Source organism: Struthio camelus, chromosome 10 (genome assembly GCF_040807025.1).
Source record: "Struthio camelus isolate bStrCam1 chromosome 10, bStrCam1.hap1, whole genome shotgun sequence".
NCBI lineage: Eukaryota > Metazoa > Chordata > Aves > Struthioniformes > Struthionidae > Struthio > Struthio camelus.
The window spans coordinates 26,704,414-26,720,999 of NC_090951.1; the positions used below are offsets into that span (position 1 = coordinate 26,704,414).

The 16,586-nt window shown below is 52.8% G+C and overlaps 1 protein-coding gene across 8 annotated transcripts in view; it reads left to right on the top strand.

The window, feature by feature from the left end:
* Positions 1 to 4,363: 4,363 nt before the first annotated feature.
* The window catches only part of FHOD1 (formin homology 2 domain containing 1), a 31,719-nt gene continuing 19,496 nt past the window's right edge, over positions 4,364 to 16,586 (top strand). For 5 of the 8 annotated variants that reach the window (XR_011143200.1, XM_068955691.1, XM_068955694.1 and 2 more), the window contains exon 1: positions 4,418 to 4,621. Coding sequence is in view for 5 of the 8 variants with exons in the window: in XM_068955691.1 (XP_068811792.1) it covers positions 4,451 to 4,621 (171 nt within the window). In the remaining 3 variants the exon portion in view is untranslated. Of the gene's footprint in view, positions 4,622 to 16,586 lie in introns of all 8 variants that reach the window. The other 3 variants (XM_009676775.2, XM_068955696.1, XM_068955697.1) reach the window with 3 other exon arrangements.

The window sequence follows — 16,586 nt, forward strand, 5'->3', positions numbered from 1 at the left end:
TCCTCAGTAGCTCCCAACTGCTGCTCTCCCCTGGCCAGATACAGCGGCCAAGATGTTGACCAGCAACCCTCTTGGTAGCTCCTAGACCCCTGACCTGGGACCCTGTGTCCCACATGGGCAGTGAGGAGTGCCCAGCAAGCCTGCAGACCATAGAAGTGGAGCTGGTGCTTTGTGTGGGACAGGAAGGAACTTCAGCAGAGTGCTTTATGGAAAGCTAACTCTGAGCCGCAGGTGGTGTCCATGTGTCCCTGGAGCTGCAACGGAAGGACACCTTGGCTGGGCCAAGCCATTTGGCTGGTGTTGTCTCTGGCATGTGCTCCTCTTGGATGAGAAACCCTAGAGACACATGGAGACCCCTGCCAGGGAGGAATCAGCTCCAGGATGCCTTGTCGGGCGCCTTGGCTGTGTTGCCTGTTCCCTTCTCTCTGACCCAGCACAAATGTGCAGCAAACCGCACATTTTCCAGCTGAAGGAGCATGCTGCAGAGAGCAGACTGCTGCTGCCACCCTCCTGCCAGCACACTTTCCAGGAAAAAGAGCTTAGAACTAGCTGATTGCTGCAGAGCTCTTTGTGGGCGGGGAGGCACAAGCACACTGGAAATTGCTACTTCAGCCTGGGGCAGAGGAAGGATGGTGCAGCTGCAGGGCAGGGCATCACAGCCTTGTCTCTGCAGGGCATGTGCAGAGCAGAACTGTCACACAGGGTCAAGGCAAGGCTATGGAGGGCACACGAGAGGCTCCCATCCAACCCTGGGCTCCGTGCAGGCCTGATGGCAAATCCAGAGCAGGTGGCTCAGGCCTTCTCTGGTTGGGTTTGGAAAGTCTCCGAGGATGGAGATGCCACTGCCTCCCCAGGGCCTGTTCCAGGGCTGCACCACACTCACACAGCAATTGGGGAACAATTTGCTTACTACATCCAGTCAGAATTTGCAACTTGCCCAGGTTCCTCTCGAGCTTTCAAGAGGTACCTCTGAGAAGAGTTTGGCTCCTGCTTCTCTGTATCACCTTTTAGGTAGTGCAAGATAATTAAATTCTCTCTTTTGCTTTCTCTCCTCCAGGCTGATCAAACCCTGCTCCCTCAGCTTCTTGCTATCCTTCCTGTGCTGCAGCCCTGGCTATCTGAGGGGCCTCTGCTGAACTCATTCCAGTCTGCCCATATCTTTCTCATAGTGGGAGTTCAAGCTGGACCCAGCATTCAAAAGTGCTCTCACCAGTGTTGAGCAGAGGGTGTAAGGGTAAGGTGGGGGCAATGCCTCGGCTCCCGGCAGGGACAGATACACAAACACAAGGCATGCAATGGTCGATATCAAGCGTTTATTACTCTGCGTCTGAGCGGGGGGTTCCCCAGTGATTTCCCCACCAAGGCAATAACGGAACGGGAGAGTCCCTGGCACCGCTGAGCGTTGGTCCATGATGAGGAATGCTGAGGAGGGGCAGTGTGTGAGGTTTTTATGGACTACACACATGCACAGTGAGTATGTGGAGCCCACGGATTCAAAGCCCAGGTGTAGCACGACACTGGCATGGGCTCAGCCACGTGACTACCGGTCAGCCTGCCCTGTAGATGCTCCTTTTCCCATGGAATGGTCTGGCTAGCTTCTATTGCCTTTCTCCTCGACATTCTTCTGCATTTTCCCATACAGAGGGGAAACCTCCCTCCCTTCACCCCACTAGCTGCACTCTTGCCAACAGTCTACTATGCTTTTGACCATTGTCACTGCATGGACAGTCAAAAAAAAAAACAACCCACTTTACAAAGCATTGTTCTGTTGAGTTGTCCTTTGTGTGGACATGAGATATGTCCAGCTGGCCAAATCACTATCTCCTCCCTGCCAATGTAGCTTCAGGCTAGACCAGTATGACAGACACAGTGAGAGGCAGTGGGCAGCCTTGGTATTGGGCACTACCCCAGGACCTTCCTTGCCAGGATGCCAGCACTGACTTCCCTTACTCTCCAGATTGCAGCTTTCTGGTGCCTTGTATGGAAAAAGAAGCATCACCATTGACAGCCTGCATCTTCCCTCAGTTTAGTCACGTATGTGTCCCCAGGGATGCTTTGTGTCAAGTCTGAGAGTCATCAGACCTACCCTTATGGCTCTTATCCCTCCCTTTGTGTGAACACACTGCTAGGACCATGGCCTGGGATGATGCTCTTTCACGTGCTGCTTCTCCTGCTGCTGGGTCCTCCCAGAGGTCACAGGTCTGCCTGCTCAGTGGTTTGGGCATCCGAGCTCCTCCAAGAAGCAGTTGCCTTTCCTAGATGTGTTCATGACCTGCTCTGAAAAGGAGTACAGGGGTCCTTAGCTCGTGGAGCAGAGAGTACATGGCAACACTGTCACTCTCTCACCTCACAGAGCCCTTTTGTGCAATTGCTGCGATATGAATCAGTCAGGGCCTGTTATCTTGATTTTTTGTATTTAGCAACCCACAGCAGATCAGAGTAGCCTTGTAATAAGGAACAATATGCTGAGAAAAGAGCTCAAGAACAACTTATTTAAAAGCACCTTTTAGGCTTCATTTTCTTTGCTTTGCATGCTCATTTCCAAGCTTCTCTGAACTGCAGCAATGAATACGCCGTATTCACTGTATACACTGGATTACTATGTAATCCATCTTGGACGCATAACTCCCTCATTAGCATTAACATCAGCCTTGGACGTGCCAAATTATCACATTGCCATGGTTATATTACTATAACTTAGCTGGCTGTAGGTTGCCTGAAATAGAGCAGCTCTAGCAAGTCATTCATATGCTCTAATTTGACCAAATTGCCCATCATCTGGTTTTGTCTCTGACCAAGTACCAGAGAACAAGGAGTTTCTGCACAGATGTCCACCCACATTTCAATTAACCTATGGCATGCAAACCTCTCAAGCATCCTGACAGATCCCCAACCATTCTGGCAGACCAGGGGCATCCCAGAGGACTCCAGGACATCCCTTCAGACCTGGAGCCTCCTGGCAGATCTGGAGCATCTCAGCAGACCTGGAGCATCCTGGCAGGCTCAGGAGCATCCACAGAATCACAGAATGGCCAAGGTTGGAAGGGATCTCTGCAGATCATCTAGTCCAACCTCCCTGCTCAAGCAGGGTCCTCTAGAGCACATTGCACAGGATCGCGTCCAGGCAGGTTTTGAATATCTCCAGCGAAGGAGACTCCACAGCTTCTCTGGGCAACCTGTTCCAGTGCTCTGTCACCCTCACAGTCAAGAAGTTTTTTCTCAGATTCAGACGCAACTTCCTGTATTTAAGTTTGTGCCCCATTGCCTCTTGTCCTATCACTGGGCACCACGGAGAAGAGTCTGGCCCCATCCCCTTGACACCCTCCCTTTAGATATTTGTACACATTGATGAGATCGCCTCTCAGGCTTCTCTTCTCCAGGCTGAACAGGCCCAGCTCTCTCAGCCTTTCTTCAGAGGAGAGATGCTCCAGTCCCCTCCTCATCTTTGTAGCCCTCCGCTGGACTCTCTCCAGCAGTGCCATGTCTCTCTTGTACTGGGGAGCCCAGAACTGGACACAGTACTCCAGAGGTGGCCTCCCCAGGGCTGAGGGGGAGGATCACCTCCCTCGACCTGCTGGCAACACTCTTCCTAATGCACCCCAGGATACCGTTGGCCTTCTTGGCCACAAGGGCGCATTGCTGCCTCATGCTCAACATGTAGTCCACCAGCACTCCCAGCTCCTCCTCTGCAGAGCCGCTTTCCAGCAGGTCAACCCCCAGCCTGTACTGCTGCATGGGGTTCTTCCTCCCCGGGTGCAGGACCCTGCACTTGCCTTTGTTGGACTTCTGGAGGTTTCTCTCTACCCAACTCTCCAGCTTGTCCAGGTCCCTCTGAATGGCAGCACGGCACAACCCCAGGACACCAAGAGCATCCCAGGAGACCCAGAGCATCCTGGCAGACCTGGAGCATCCCAACAGTCCCCACAGTATCCCAGCTGGCTCAAGAGCATGCTGGAAAGTCCCAGAACACCCCAACAGATTTAGGAGCACCCCACCAGGTCCCAGAGTCTCCTGACATGCTCAGGACTATGATGGTAAGCCTGGAGCCTCCTGGCAGACCTGGAGTATCCCCACAGGCCCTAGAGCATCCTGGCAAGCGTAGAGTATCCCAGGAGACTTGGAGCATCCCGGTGGATCCTGGTGGATCCTCCCAGCAGGACCCAGAGCATCCTGCCAGTCTTGGGAGCATCCCGGCAGACCCTGAGCATCGCAGTGGCTCCCGGCGCATCCAGCCCGCAGCAGCTTGTGCTGGCTCCCCGGCAGGAGAGAGCCGCGGCTGCAAAGCCACCCCCATCCCGAAAGCCGGGCCTGGCTAGCCCCTGGTGCGGCCTCCGGGGCCGAGCAGGACGCCGACGCCGGCGGGGCGGGGCGGGTCTCACCCCGCCGGCCGCGCTGGCCGCGCTCCCCGCCCCTTCCAGCGAGCCGGGGCGGTGGCAATCGCGGCGCCGTCATGGCGGAGGCGGCGGTGCCGTGCCGGGTGCAGTACCTGGAGGATGCGGACCCCTTCGGCTGCGGGAGCTTCCCGGAGCCGCGGCGGGCGCCCGTCTACGCCGTGGCGGAGGCGCTGGCCCTGGGTGCGCAGCTGCCCGCGCTGCACCGCCTGCTCGGCGCGCCGCTGCCGGTGAGGGCGCCGGGGGCACCGGGCACCGGGGTTGGGGGGACGAGGCGGCGGGAAACGGCCCCGGGGCACCAGGCCGTGGGACGTCGTGCAGGACGGGCGCCGGGGAACCGTGGAGACGGGGAGGAGGGAGCTCTGTGGGACTGCCGGGGACGGGCGGGCGCAGGGGTGCCGAGGAGCTTCAGGGGACGGGGCAGCAGAAGGGACCGGCAGTGAGGGCTTGTCAGAGACGGGCACCAGGGCACTGAGACACCACGGGGCACTGGCACTACGTCACCTCACCGTGAGGGTCTGGAATACCAGGACACTGCAAGGGACAGAGCATGATGGCACCATAGGAGGTGGGCACTGGGGTGCCACAGTGGCAGGGCACCAGGGCACCAGAGCACCATGGCACTGCTTGGCACTGGAGCACTGGGAGGCTGTATGGGTTTGGAGGCCTGGTGTGCCCTGTGGGGCTGGGGGCTTCTGCTGCCCAGCAGCCCTGGGGGTCGCCATTCCACACACACAGCACATGGCAGTGTGTGCTGGCCATGGCCGGCATGGTGCTGGGAGCTAGGTGAAGCAACTGTGCAGGGACCTGGGTGCCCTTGCCTGTCTTCTGTGCTCTGCTGCACAGAGTTTCAGTTTCGTCACTACCCTAAAATATAACCCTGGTAGTGGACAGGTGAGCCAGGTTCAGGCCTTCCTCTCAGCATGGACTGCTGTCTTCAAGTCAGTGGCACGATTCTGCTGGAGTGTGCAGAGGGGACAGCTATGAAATGAATGAAAGTGCCCTCAGAGGAGAGGCTGGTCCTCACCATTCCCAAAACATCTCTCATGCTCCTGTGCATGAGGCTGCCAGGAAGGTGGGTGTACACACCTGCCTTGTCATGGTGCTTCTTGCAAGAGGTTGTGTCTGCAGTGCTGTGGCTGGGCTTTGCCCCTTCTCTGTCCTGGCAGGGATACACCAGCCTCGGTGCCCAAGCCATGTTGGGAACTTCGGCTTTTCTGTCAAGGAGCTAGCTCCCCTGGTGAGCACAGTTAGGGGAGCAATTGAATCCACCTCCTGGCCTGGCCCACTATTCAAGGGCTGTGCATTGCTTGGACGCAGTGTGTGCCCTAGGCCAGATGCCCTGCCAAAGAGCAGTTTCCCAGGTGGCATGGGGCAGTGGAAGCAAGGGGTTGAGGAGACAGTTAAAACCTGTGGGTTTTCAGCTGAGAAAAAGCAGGGGAAAAGAGAAGGTGAGAGCCTGCAGCAGCAAGGGGATCACAGCTGGCAAGGCTGGGCTCTTGCAAGGCGAGGTTTGGGAAGGGCAGGAGGAAGCTGGGCTATGATGTTTTTGGGAGGAAGCAGGAGAAACTGTGACTGTTCCTTGAAAGGAATGAGGGGATGGTGAATGTATCTGAAGGACAGGGCTTTCCATGTTTGTGCTGTGACAGAACTCTGAGGATGGGGACGAAGCTGCTGTGCAGAAGGATGGCCACAAATGTGCAGAGCCACAGTGAGTCCTGACCGCTGGCAGGAGCCAGACGGTGCCTAGGGACTTGCAGAAGTGATCACTGCCATTCCCATGTGAGTCATGGAAGGGTTTCGTGAGCCCCTATAGTGATGCCATTTCTTTTCTGGCCTTGAATGAGTCATCCTGGAGGAAGTGGATATGCTTGTTTAGACCAGTCCCTATTCAACAGAGCTCTGACATAGCAAAAGCATTAATGTTCATGTGCTTCGGGAAGCAGGGACAATGGCTAGGCATGGCTTTGTCTCTGGGAGTGAGCTGGGAAACATGGTACTACGGCAGCCTCCCTTTCCACACTGTCTGTCGGGAGGATAACATAGCTGAGCCTCATCTTTAGTCTGCTTCGCCTATCTGGCGTGGAGACAGCAGTGGGCTTGGAGTTATTTGAGCACTTCTTAGCTCTGTCAGAGAGAAATTCAGCAGTGATGGCTTACTGAGAAAGGTGAAGGAGCTGATGTCTCCATTGTACTTGAGTATCTACCCTGGATGGGTCAGGGATGACAGAGATGCATGCTGGCTGCAGCGGCCTTTCTAATATTCCAGACCTGCACCCGGCCTGCCTTCCAGCTCGTCAACAGCATGTAGGGCCTGAAAAGGTGATATGGGAGAACTGGGCTGCCCTGAGAGCTGGAAGGCCATTTGCCCCTTATCCCACAGAAGAACTGGTTTGCTTTGGCAGGAGAGGTGGATTTGCTGCTCAAGAGATTCACAGAAAGTAACGCACAGAGTAAAATGTGCTGAGCAATTTCCTTTCCCTTGGTGTGGCAAGCAGACGGCTTGTGCTCCACGTGCACCCGCTTTCTCTGCTACAGGAAAGAGCAGTAGGGAGGAAGGGAGGAGGCTGAAGTGAGGCACTGGTGCCCTGCTGGATATCTTGCTTGCATCCATGTCTGAACCTGGGCTGGCACCATGCCCTCAGGCTGGAGGAGAGAGAAAGAGGAACCTGAAGACCCCTTCTCCCAGGGCATGGGGAGCAGACAAGATGGGGTACTCTACCTCCATCCTTTGCAGGGATTTGGGAGTCTCCTCCATTTGCATGACACTTTCTGACCATCCTTCATGACGCCTCCTCTTGTGAACTGAGGTGGGGACAGGCTTGTTTTCCTTGCTATGAGCATGTGTGGGGGCGCAGAACCTGGCAGCATGCCTTCCCCACTTTGGCAACGGCCAAATATCTCTGTTTTGCAGCTCACAGGGCCATAGGAGTGAAGACAAGGGAGGGGAATGGCAGATGCCCAGCCAGGCAGAGGGAGCATTCCCTTCCTGGAGCCATGGCTGTGAGGTGGGAGAGTCGGAGGCAGCAGGAGGGTGAAATCGGCTCAATATGCCTGACTCCCACGCGAGTGGAGCTTTTTGGTCTGCCAGGAGAAAGGGACTTGTTGTGAGACTTTTGCCTGCACCAAACAAGCTCCCTTTTATCCAGATTTTCATTTTTCTTGGAGCAAAGCAGCAGCGTCTCATGTTGTCGCAGTCATGGGATTTTTAGTCAGTGACTAAATGGAGTTTGTTTAGGAACAAACAGCCTGAGACATGACAAATGGAGCAAACTCAAATATCAGGCATATGTTCTCCTCCCTGGGCAGGAGCTGTCTGTAACAGGATCGCCATCCTGGAGTGCCAGAGTGGTGCATCGCAGGTGGCGTAGGAGGCTGGAGGTTGAATGGAGAAGTTCCCCAGGGCAGGGGAGCTGTGTGTAGTGCGTTGAAGACCTCTGTCCAGCAGAGATGTGTTGGAGGTGGGGCAAAAGATCTCCTTTGCCACACAGGTTTAGGCTCTGCTCTCTGCATGAGGCAGATACCAGGTGCTTTTTCTATAGTTTTTTGTGAAGCGCCCTGTGGTCCTTGGCAAAATCATGGAAGGGCTACTAGGATGCTGCTCTGGGCTTATAAACCAAGTTCTTATCCCATGCTACCTTCATTTCACGGAGCCTTCCTGAGCCAGCAAGGACTGTGTGGTGTGTGGTGTGACAGCTGTGATACATCCTGATGTGACAACAAGGAAACTGGGACACTTGCTAGGGCTTGTGTGAGCTGATGTCTCTGCAATGAGCCTCTCACCATGGGCATCAGGATCTGTGTGCAGGCTACCTGAGCCATCTAGTTCAAATTAGGAGCTGGCACTCTGGAGACTGTGCAGGCATCGTTTGCCTGGCATGAACTCTAGAAAGATTTATTCGTCTGGATATGCCCTTTGTGCCAGGTAATGCTTGGAGTTCCATTACTTGCCGCACTAAAATTAGCAAATGAACAGCCGGATTTTCCTTTCCTTTTTAGAACTTGTTCTAAAAATTCAGGTGGGAATGTCCAATGCTAGACCTGTCCTGATGTGGTGGGAGCTGGCAGCATGCGTAAGGATGCTGGCTATGGAGAACCGCTACCATACTGCCTGGCAGAATATGCTCTACAGTGGCTTTCCAGGGGACTGGTGACAATGGGCAGGAAAAGGCCAGAAGGGAGATAGGTATGGATGGGTCTCCCCCGTCATTGGCCAGCTAGCCTGGAGGAGGACTGAAATGCAGGCGCTTAGTGGGTTACTGACCCCTGGGGAAAGACTGAGGTCCTGCAGAGGAGTTACTCGCCTTAGGAACAGTGAAGATGCTAACTGAAGGAGCGAGGCTATGGGGTAAAGCTGACATGTGCCCCAGGGCAGAGATGTGCTGTCACAAACAGCTTCTTGCACTGACATCACTGTGCATCCTTGTGCCTGGGCCTGCTGCCTCCGGCCATCAAACAGCCTCTCCTGCTCCCTGTTCAGCGACACTTTAAGTGCTTCTACTTCCTAAATGGGACCTACAGCTGATGAGTTTTTCATACTTTCCGGAAAGTGTGTTCGTGCCTGAAATATCTTCCCATTTTATTTTCTTTGGTGGCCAGCCGTATTGTTCTGATTCAGGCTGATAATATCTTTTTTTAGTTTCCAGCATTTTTGTAGCACATTTTGGTGGCATTCAGTTGATTTGATACTGATGTTTTTAAACCTAGCAGGTCTATGTAAGTGGTTTTCTACAAACATGTAAAAACTACTTATATATAACCAACATCCAGTTGCAAACCAATCTACTGAGTCTTGGGCCATAGCTGCACTGGCCTTTTGCGAATGCAAACCACATTACCAGGGGTAACAGAGAGGCTGTCGGCAATCAGTTTCTTTTCCTCTGCAGGGCTGAGGTGCTGCAGCTTTGATGCCAGCAGCGAGCTGTCTCTGACTACCTGCCTTAGAAGGATTTCCCATGAGTGACCCTGTTTTGCTTGTCCCCTTGTTCTCCAAAGGCCATTGTGCTCCCATGACCTGTGCACTGCACCGGTGTCTCAGCAATGCTATCTCAGCTCTGAATCTAGGGATTTTCCAAACAATTGCAATACCAAGCCGCTTGGAGCCTTCCTTCCCCTCCTCCCCCGGAAACCTGAGGAAGAGCAAATAGCTCGCCTGCACTGGTGCGATAGGTTGTGCTTCCACTCCCAAAAAGCGCTCCATGCTGATACAAAAGAGAAAAGCTATTGGAGAGAGGAAGCGCTCGGTGCATGCCCGGGGCATGCATATAGTATGCAAGCTCCATCCCACCAGCAGTGGTGGGGTTGGTTGTTCTCTGTTTCCTAATTGGCCAAAGGGAGGCTGTGAAGAGTGGCTCCTAAATAAGAAAGGAGCTTTTCTGAGGGAGTTTGCTGCATTTAACTGAGCTCACAAAGACCTCAGGTATAAGACAGCTTAGAGAGATATTTGCAGTGGTGGCACGGGGCGGTTTTGGGTAAGTGATTTTTGAATGAAGAAATCCGACCCCAAAGCGAAGGGGAACTTGCCTGGGACTGACTTGAGAGGGCAAAGAGGAGGAAAGTTATGGAGGGCTTTGAGCCAGTGTGCTTTCTTATGAGTTTGCTTGGAGGGCTGCAGTTTGATATGCTTGCCTGGAACAACTGGCATGGGAGGAAAAGGCAGAAATACCTGAGTGTGCATCAGAGAAGAGCAACAATGAGCAGGATGGGTCAGAAGCAGCAACATCAATATATAAAAATAGCAGTGGAGGACAGGCAGGTTACAGCCCTCTTGAAGAATTCACATTCGGAGTAGCTGGCAGGATGATGTATGTCTTGTCGGACATCTGGGGAATTATCAAGTTGGCTCTGTGCTCCTGGTAGCTTTGCTGTACTGTGAAAGCAGTGGAGACTAGGAATTATCACCAGCGTTGCCTCCCCGCTAATTTAACTACTTTGAAACTATTCCATCTGCATCTTGCTAAGTACTTAAACGAAAATCCCACTACATAGCAGTTTTCAGTACTCCCTGGTTCCTGGCACGGTCCTCACTGTTCACATGGGTCCCAGGGCAGGAGCTATGTCTGAGTGTTCATGTGGAGCATCGCAGCAGCTTGCTGGATGGCTGATCTTGCTGGGGTCGCTGCTGGGCTCTGCTGGGTACTGGTCACTCACCAGAGCTACAGCTCCCCTCCATCGCTGCTTCTGTGCTGTGGAGCAGTGCTTCTCGGGAGAGCGGTTGAACACGTGTCCTGCAACGTGACAGACAAAATGGGATGGGATCTGTTGATAAGAAACAAGTCTATCCTAGGCCCCAGATGGAGGAGCTGTGCCCCGAGAGGGAAGTGCACAAGCAAGTGTGCAGTTCCTGGGCCTGCTTTGGGCAGGAGGCTGGGCAAAGTGACCTCCAGAGAGCCCTCCTAGCCTGTTTTTTTTCTATGATAAGAGATGAGGCAATGCCAGCACTTGCTCCCATCCATCAAGCAGAAAAGGGTAGGAGGCAGTAACTGAGTGGCCTGGTAATAAACACCCTTGTGGCACTCCAAGGAGGCATAAGCCTGCCCATTCGTGCTGCTTCCAGCTTTCACTAAAAAAGTAAAAGCTGCTCCTCTGTCTTGGCTGAAAAAGGATTTGGTTGTAAACGCCTGAGCCTAATCTGTGATCCTGGGAGGGACTGGGCCAGTAAAACCACCCTACCAGCCCCAAAACCAAATCACGGTGGTTGAAATGTGAATATTTTTGACTGCCTGGTGGGGTTGCTCCTTCAAGGGCTTCTCGCATTCCTAGTGCCTGTGATGCCAGATTCAGGCTGTGGCTAATTGCAGACTCTCTTTCACTTATTTTTGTCTGTTTCCTCTGGACATGAGGATAAGAGAGAAGATAGAGCGGGGCTGTGTCAGCCACCTGTGCGGGGTAGTTGCGGCACTGAGTCCAGGTGCTGCTGCATCTGTTTTGGAGCTTTTTTTTTCTGACATTATACCATAGGACACATGTCTGAGAGTGAACAGTACTGTATCAGCTACGGTGCAAGAGATTTTTGCTTGTATATAAAGTGGATAGAGGTGAATGCCCCAAACACATGGGCTACAATGCTATGAGTTATGGGCGCTACAAATATTTCTGTAGTGCTCTTGACTCTGGCATCTGGCCAGACTTTTGATCTCATAAAATTTGCCCTGAGCAGGCTTCATAGCCATATAAACTATGAATCCAGCTGTGTTTGGGGAGGACGAGCAGAGACTTGTGATGCTGGGCATTCCTGACTCTCTGGTGCCTTGTGTTTAGCAGTGCCCTGCTGTCTCAAGCTTGAGTTCTGCCTCAGCTGGAATAAATAATAAATATTTCAGTAAACTCCCCAGACCCTTCCTAGAATGGCTGTGTGGTGTATCTCCAAGCACTCGCTGCTCCAGGGCTGACTAACCCCCACCCCAGGTGGCCCTGCTCTCATGCGGCACATTTTGTGCCTTTGCTTTGCAGTCCTGGCATTCCTCTGGCCCTCCTGCTAGCTCTGCTCTGCCCCAAGCCCTGGCGTCTGCACACCAGCTTCTGGCAGTATGTTTAAAGCACCTTTGGCCATGTGGGTTTCTTCTTAAGCAGCTGGGGCTGATTTGGTTTGGAAACCCATCTGGATCCTTCTTGTCTCCATCCTGAGGGCAGCCAGCTACATCAGGCCTGGCTGAGTGGCCGCATGAGAAGGCAAGCAGCATCTCTGCATCAAGTGTTGTCACCAAAGAGTTTCTTTAAATGTGCTCCAAAGGTTGAGAGAGTCAGAGAGCTGGCTAGATCGCTAAATAGCTCAGTAATGTTGGGAAATTGTGGTTAATGAAAAAAAAAGTGTTAGAAAGGGGGAGAAGTCAGATAAAAAGAATGTTCACTGTATGTCCTTGGAGTGTGCTCTCACACTGGCTCTCACCATGCCTTGCTGTGATAGAGGCTTAACAGGAAGAGTATGAAGCTGTTGTGGGCAGCATGAATATCGACATGGCTTGTCCCTTTCCTGCCTTGCCTGTGAGCCTTCTCTGCTACAGAGAAAGTGCTGGGGCCAGCAGTAGCTCCCGGGGAATGGTGGGGAGCAAGAAAGTGCCGAGCATAACAGCATTCAGGGATAGGCTGTAGGAAATGAGGGGGGAAGAAGGAGCTGGGGCGATGCTAGCTTGGGGACAGCTTATTTGTGAGGCAATGGCTGATGCTGGTGTTTGGAGATGAGTGATGTGGGAGGTGAGAGCCTGCTAGGATTTCTGCAAAAGAGTCAACGTCCTTGAAACAGGATGGCTCTGAAGTAGCCTGTCCCTGTGCCATTGCCAGTGCTGATGTTTATGAGAAGAACTGGCTCCTTCCAGGTGTACTTCTTGCTCTCCTGGGGGAAAGGAACCCTAAAATGCATGTCCAGCTGTGAGAGGGCATTGAGCAAAATGCAAGTTCATTGCCCCAGAGGCACAGGGGAAACAAGTCCTGGCAAGTCCTCTGTCCCTGAACTCACTTCAGGGCTCACTGCCCTGCCTTCTCCCCTGGGCACAGGCCAAGATGGCATGTCTTCTTCTTCTGCTTTGGGCCTTCTCTGTTCCAGAGAGCTGCACCAGTTTAACTGAGCCCCAGGACCCTTAAATTAACTTGCTAGTTGCTAAGCACCTTTATGGGCACTCTTATTTCAGCTTTAAAATGTCTGCTCTCAAGCAACGCCTCTGTAGAGGGTAAGCTGTTGCTGTGGCCAGTGCTGCAAGCTTGAGCTGCTTTGGGGACAGTGAGGAAGATGTGAACAAGTCTGACTTATTGGCCTGGCAATGGGACTTGCTTACTTGAAACCCTGACTTTTGCAAGGAAATGCATCACCATTTCTGGTGAGCAAAAGCAAACCCTGCAATCAAGATGCTGAGTAGCCATAGGCAATCTGGGATGTGTAACAAATTACAGCTTGACTCATAGACTCAAAATGGGTTTGGAAAGCACTGAGGTTTGGAGAGTCCCTGCTTACAGAGTATAAGAAACTAGGACAGATTATGTTTCCAAGCATCACAAGGCTACTGTATCCAGAGGGTTTTCTCTTGATCCCAGCCCAGAAGAGTTCTTCCTCAATGTATAGAAACCAGGATTACACAGGAAGCATTACCTCTTTGTTTCAGTCTCCAAAAAGAGCCGAGACGCTGTATTGCTCTCTTGTGTGGTCTCATTTCTTGCTCCGAGGCAGAGTTGCAGTGTGAATGCCACAGTGGCCTTGCTGGACTGCAAGTGCTCTGCATAGCCTCCTGGCTTTTGCCCAGGATCATCATTTCTGCTGGTTTCCACAAAGGCACATGGTACCAGCACGCATTGGTATGAGCAAGTCAGGACTAGCAAGGCAGCTGGCTGCAGGGTTGCCCTGGGGCTGAAAGTGGAGACTCAGACTCACTATAACCTTACATCTGCCCTGGCACAGCACCGGCTTCACCATTCGGACAGGACTCAGGTTAGAGCGCCAGCTAAATAAAATGCCTTCTGGCACCTGGGAAAATTCTCCATTTATTCATACAAGTCTCTGCTAAGACAAAGCCATGGCAGTTCAAAGAAATGGCTGGTCTAGCCGGATGGCCCATGGATTTGTGGGCCTCTCGCTTGGGATCTGTGATGCTTCTCCAGCATGTGGCTTAGCAGATTGGTGTCATGTTCTCTGGGAGGTGGTGGTGATCCTGCTTTCTGAGCACTGCAGCCCTTGATGTGGGCAGCTCTTTCTGGGAAGATAGAAACAGCTGCATTTGGGAGAGGATGTGGCTCCCCTGACACTGCAGAGGGCCCTACTTGAGCAAGTTGTTCAGATGCTGGTCAGCAGAGAAAAATTCAACTCATCCTAGCAAAGGCTTGTAAGGCAACTAGTCCAGCTGATTTTAGATGTGTCTGTGCGTCTACCTTGGCTATAGAGTCTTCTAAACATGCTTAGGTGGAGATGTCTCCATTGCATGCCCCCGCAGTTTGGAGAGGGCAGTACTGCTCCAGGGGAATCATGCTTTCCTTGAGAAGTCACTTACCAGTTAGGCATGTCTTCTCTGAGCTTCAAAGCTGGCTTCTGCTGCTTGGCTTTGCATTTGCTGGTACCATTAGGGAGACCTGTGTGTTTCCACCTTCCCCATGCTTCAGGTTTGAGCCATCAGAGTGGAGAGCTGGGTTTTAAGACAGACAGGAAAACCTTCTCCAGGCCTTTGGGAGCCTGGCTCCTGTACATGGTGCTTGCACACCTCCAGTGATGGCACCAGCCCTCTTCTTGATCTGCGTAAGTCCTGCAAACTGCCCTGTGCCGTGGATGGGGGATATCTGCACTGCTGTGGGGCTAGCTGGGGGTCCCAGGAGCAGCATGCCAGAGGTCTGAGCATGGGATGCACTCTCCCTTCCCCCAGCTCTGGTTTGTCTGTGAATGCACTGTAATTCACAAAGCCCAGGTTACAGCACAGACCATTTTAAAATTGTTTTACACTCATGACACAGATGGATCAAAGCTGCCCTCTGGGGCTGGGGTCTTGGAGCAGAGAGGCAGCTGTGCTCTTGAAGCTATCAGTACCCTGTGGCCTAAACATACTGTCCCCAGCAGCATGACCACAAGGCCTGGGCTTAGGTCTTGCATGTCAGTGGCGTAGGCCCGTGACACATGCCTTAAAACCTTGTCCAAGGGCACGGGTAAAACCTTGTCCAAGGGCACTGGAGTAACCCCATTCCAAGCCCCTGGGGCAGTCAGTGCTCTCCAGTGCAGGAAGTGCTGCCCCAGGAGGGTTCCTAGGGCAGCCCAAGCCTGGAACAGCTTGTCTCCATCCCCAGGGGGGCTGGTGCTTGCAGATGCTCTCAGCCTGGGGGTTAGCATCCAAACCCAGGGCTACGTCTTTGGATCATCCCTTGTGGGGAGCTCCGCTACTGCCAAGCTCACATGGGAAACTCACAGCTGCATTCCAGGGGCTTGGCTTCTGCAGCCAGCTGGGACATGTAACTAGGCCCCAGTAGGAGTCATAAACATTAACCCTGGCTTGCCTGGGATTTTGCAACCCAGTAGAGCTGATGTTTTTGTATTGGAGCTGTGTGGGAGTTGCTACTCACTGTATTTGATTGCAGCCAGCTGCTGGTGCAACCTGCAGCACCCATATGCTCCCTGAACTTGGAAAGGTGCAGAGAGATGCCCTAGGAGAGCACAGCCCTCGTGCAGGACTTTAAGCTTTCCCCAGCAAGCGAACTCTTATCTGCGGTCAGCATTAGCAATACCCCATTTTATAGTCAGAGAGCTCACATCCAGGAGCTCTTGCATTAGACCCCCTGTGGACTGGTGCAGGAAGCACTGCTTTGGTCTCCCATGACGTGCTGCTGGGCAGCAGCAGCCCTGCAAGCTCTCAAGGCTGTATCAGTGTGCCAGCTGGCCAGGTGCTTGGTGCCATGCTGCCATGGGTATCTAATGTGGCCAGCACTGTGGTGGCTTATTGCACGCGCTCGACTCAGCCAAGCATCCCAGGAGGTGGAGTGGATGCTAACAATAGCAATTGTATTGGAACCAATGGCAGTGCCCTGACAAATCGCCAATTACCCCAAGCCTTAGTCAGGCATCAGTTATCTTAATGCACTAGGAGCTTTTTCTTTTCCCTTTGGTTTTGGAAGTTGTGCTCGTGCTGAAGTCAGATGCGCAAAGTCTTGTGCACTCTTGTGACCAGAGTTTTAGTGCAAAACAAACACAGTGAAATGCAGGAATGACATTCAGAGCTGTCAGCACTGGTCTTTGCCAAGGGTGTCCTCAGCTTTCCCTGACCTCCAGGAGTTGGGGGAACAACTGTTGATCATAAAGCCAGATGAGCTATGGTCATCTGCATCTGAGCGCCTCAGTCACAGAGGTGCACCCAGAGGTTTCTGTAATTTGGGTCTGAGAAGCCATGTATTTTTAGAGGGCTGATGAATCTCACTTCTATTCCCTGTATGCAGCATGTGCTCTTTGCTCTTTTTGCAGCATTAGCTTTATTAATAATAGGGTTTTATTCCTGTTCCCTGGTCCTTGGCTCCCCAGGTAGCTATATAGCACTTCTGTGCAGCATTGCTCCTTGTGGCAGCAAGAGTTTAGGAAAGGCTCACAGGTTACTCCGAGGTGCAAGAGAGGTGCTGCAAACATTTTAGGAACAGGACCAGATGCCCTGCAGCTGCAAGGATGCTGGCAAAGTCAGGCAGATACTGCTGTCCCTCTGGTTTTGATCAGGCCTGTAGGGCAAACTGCTCTGTCCCGCTTTC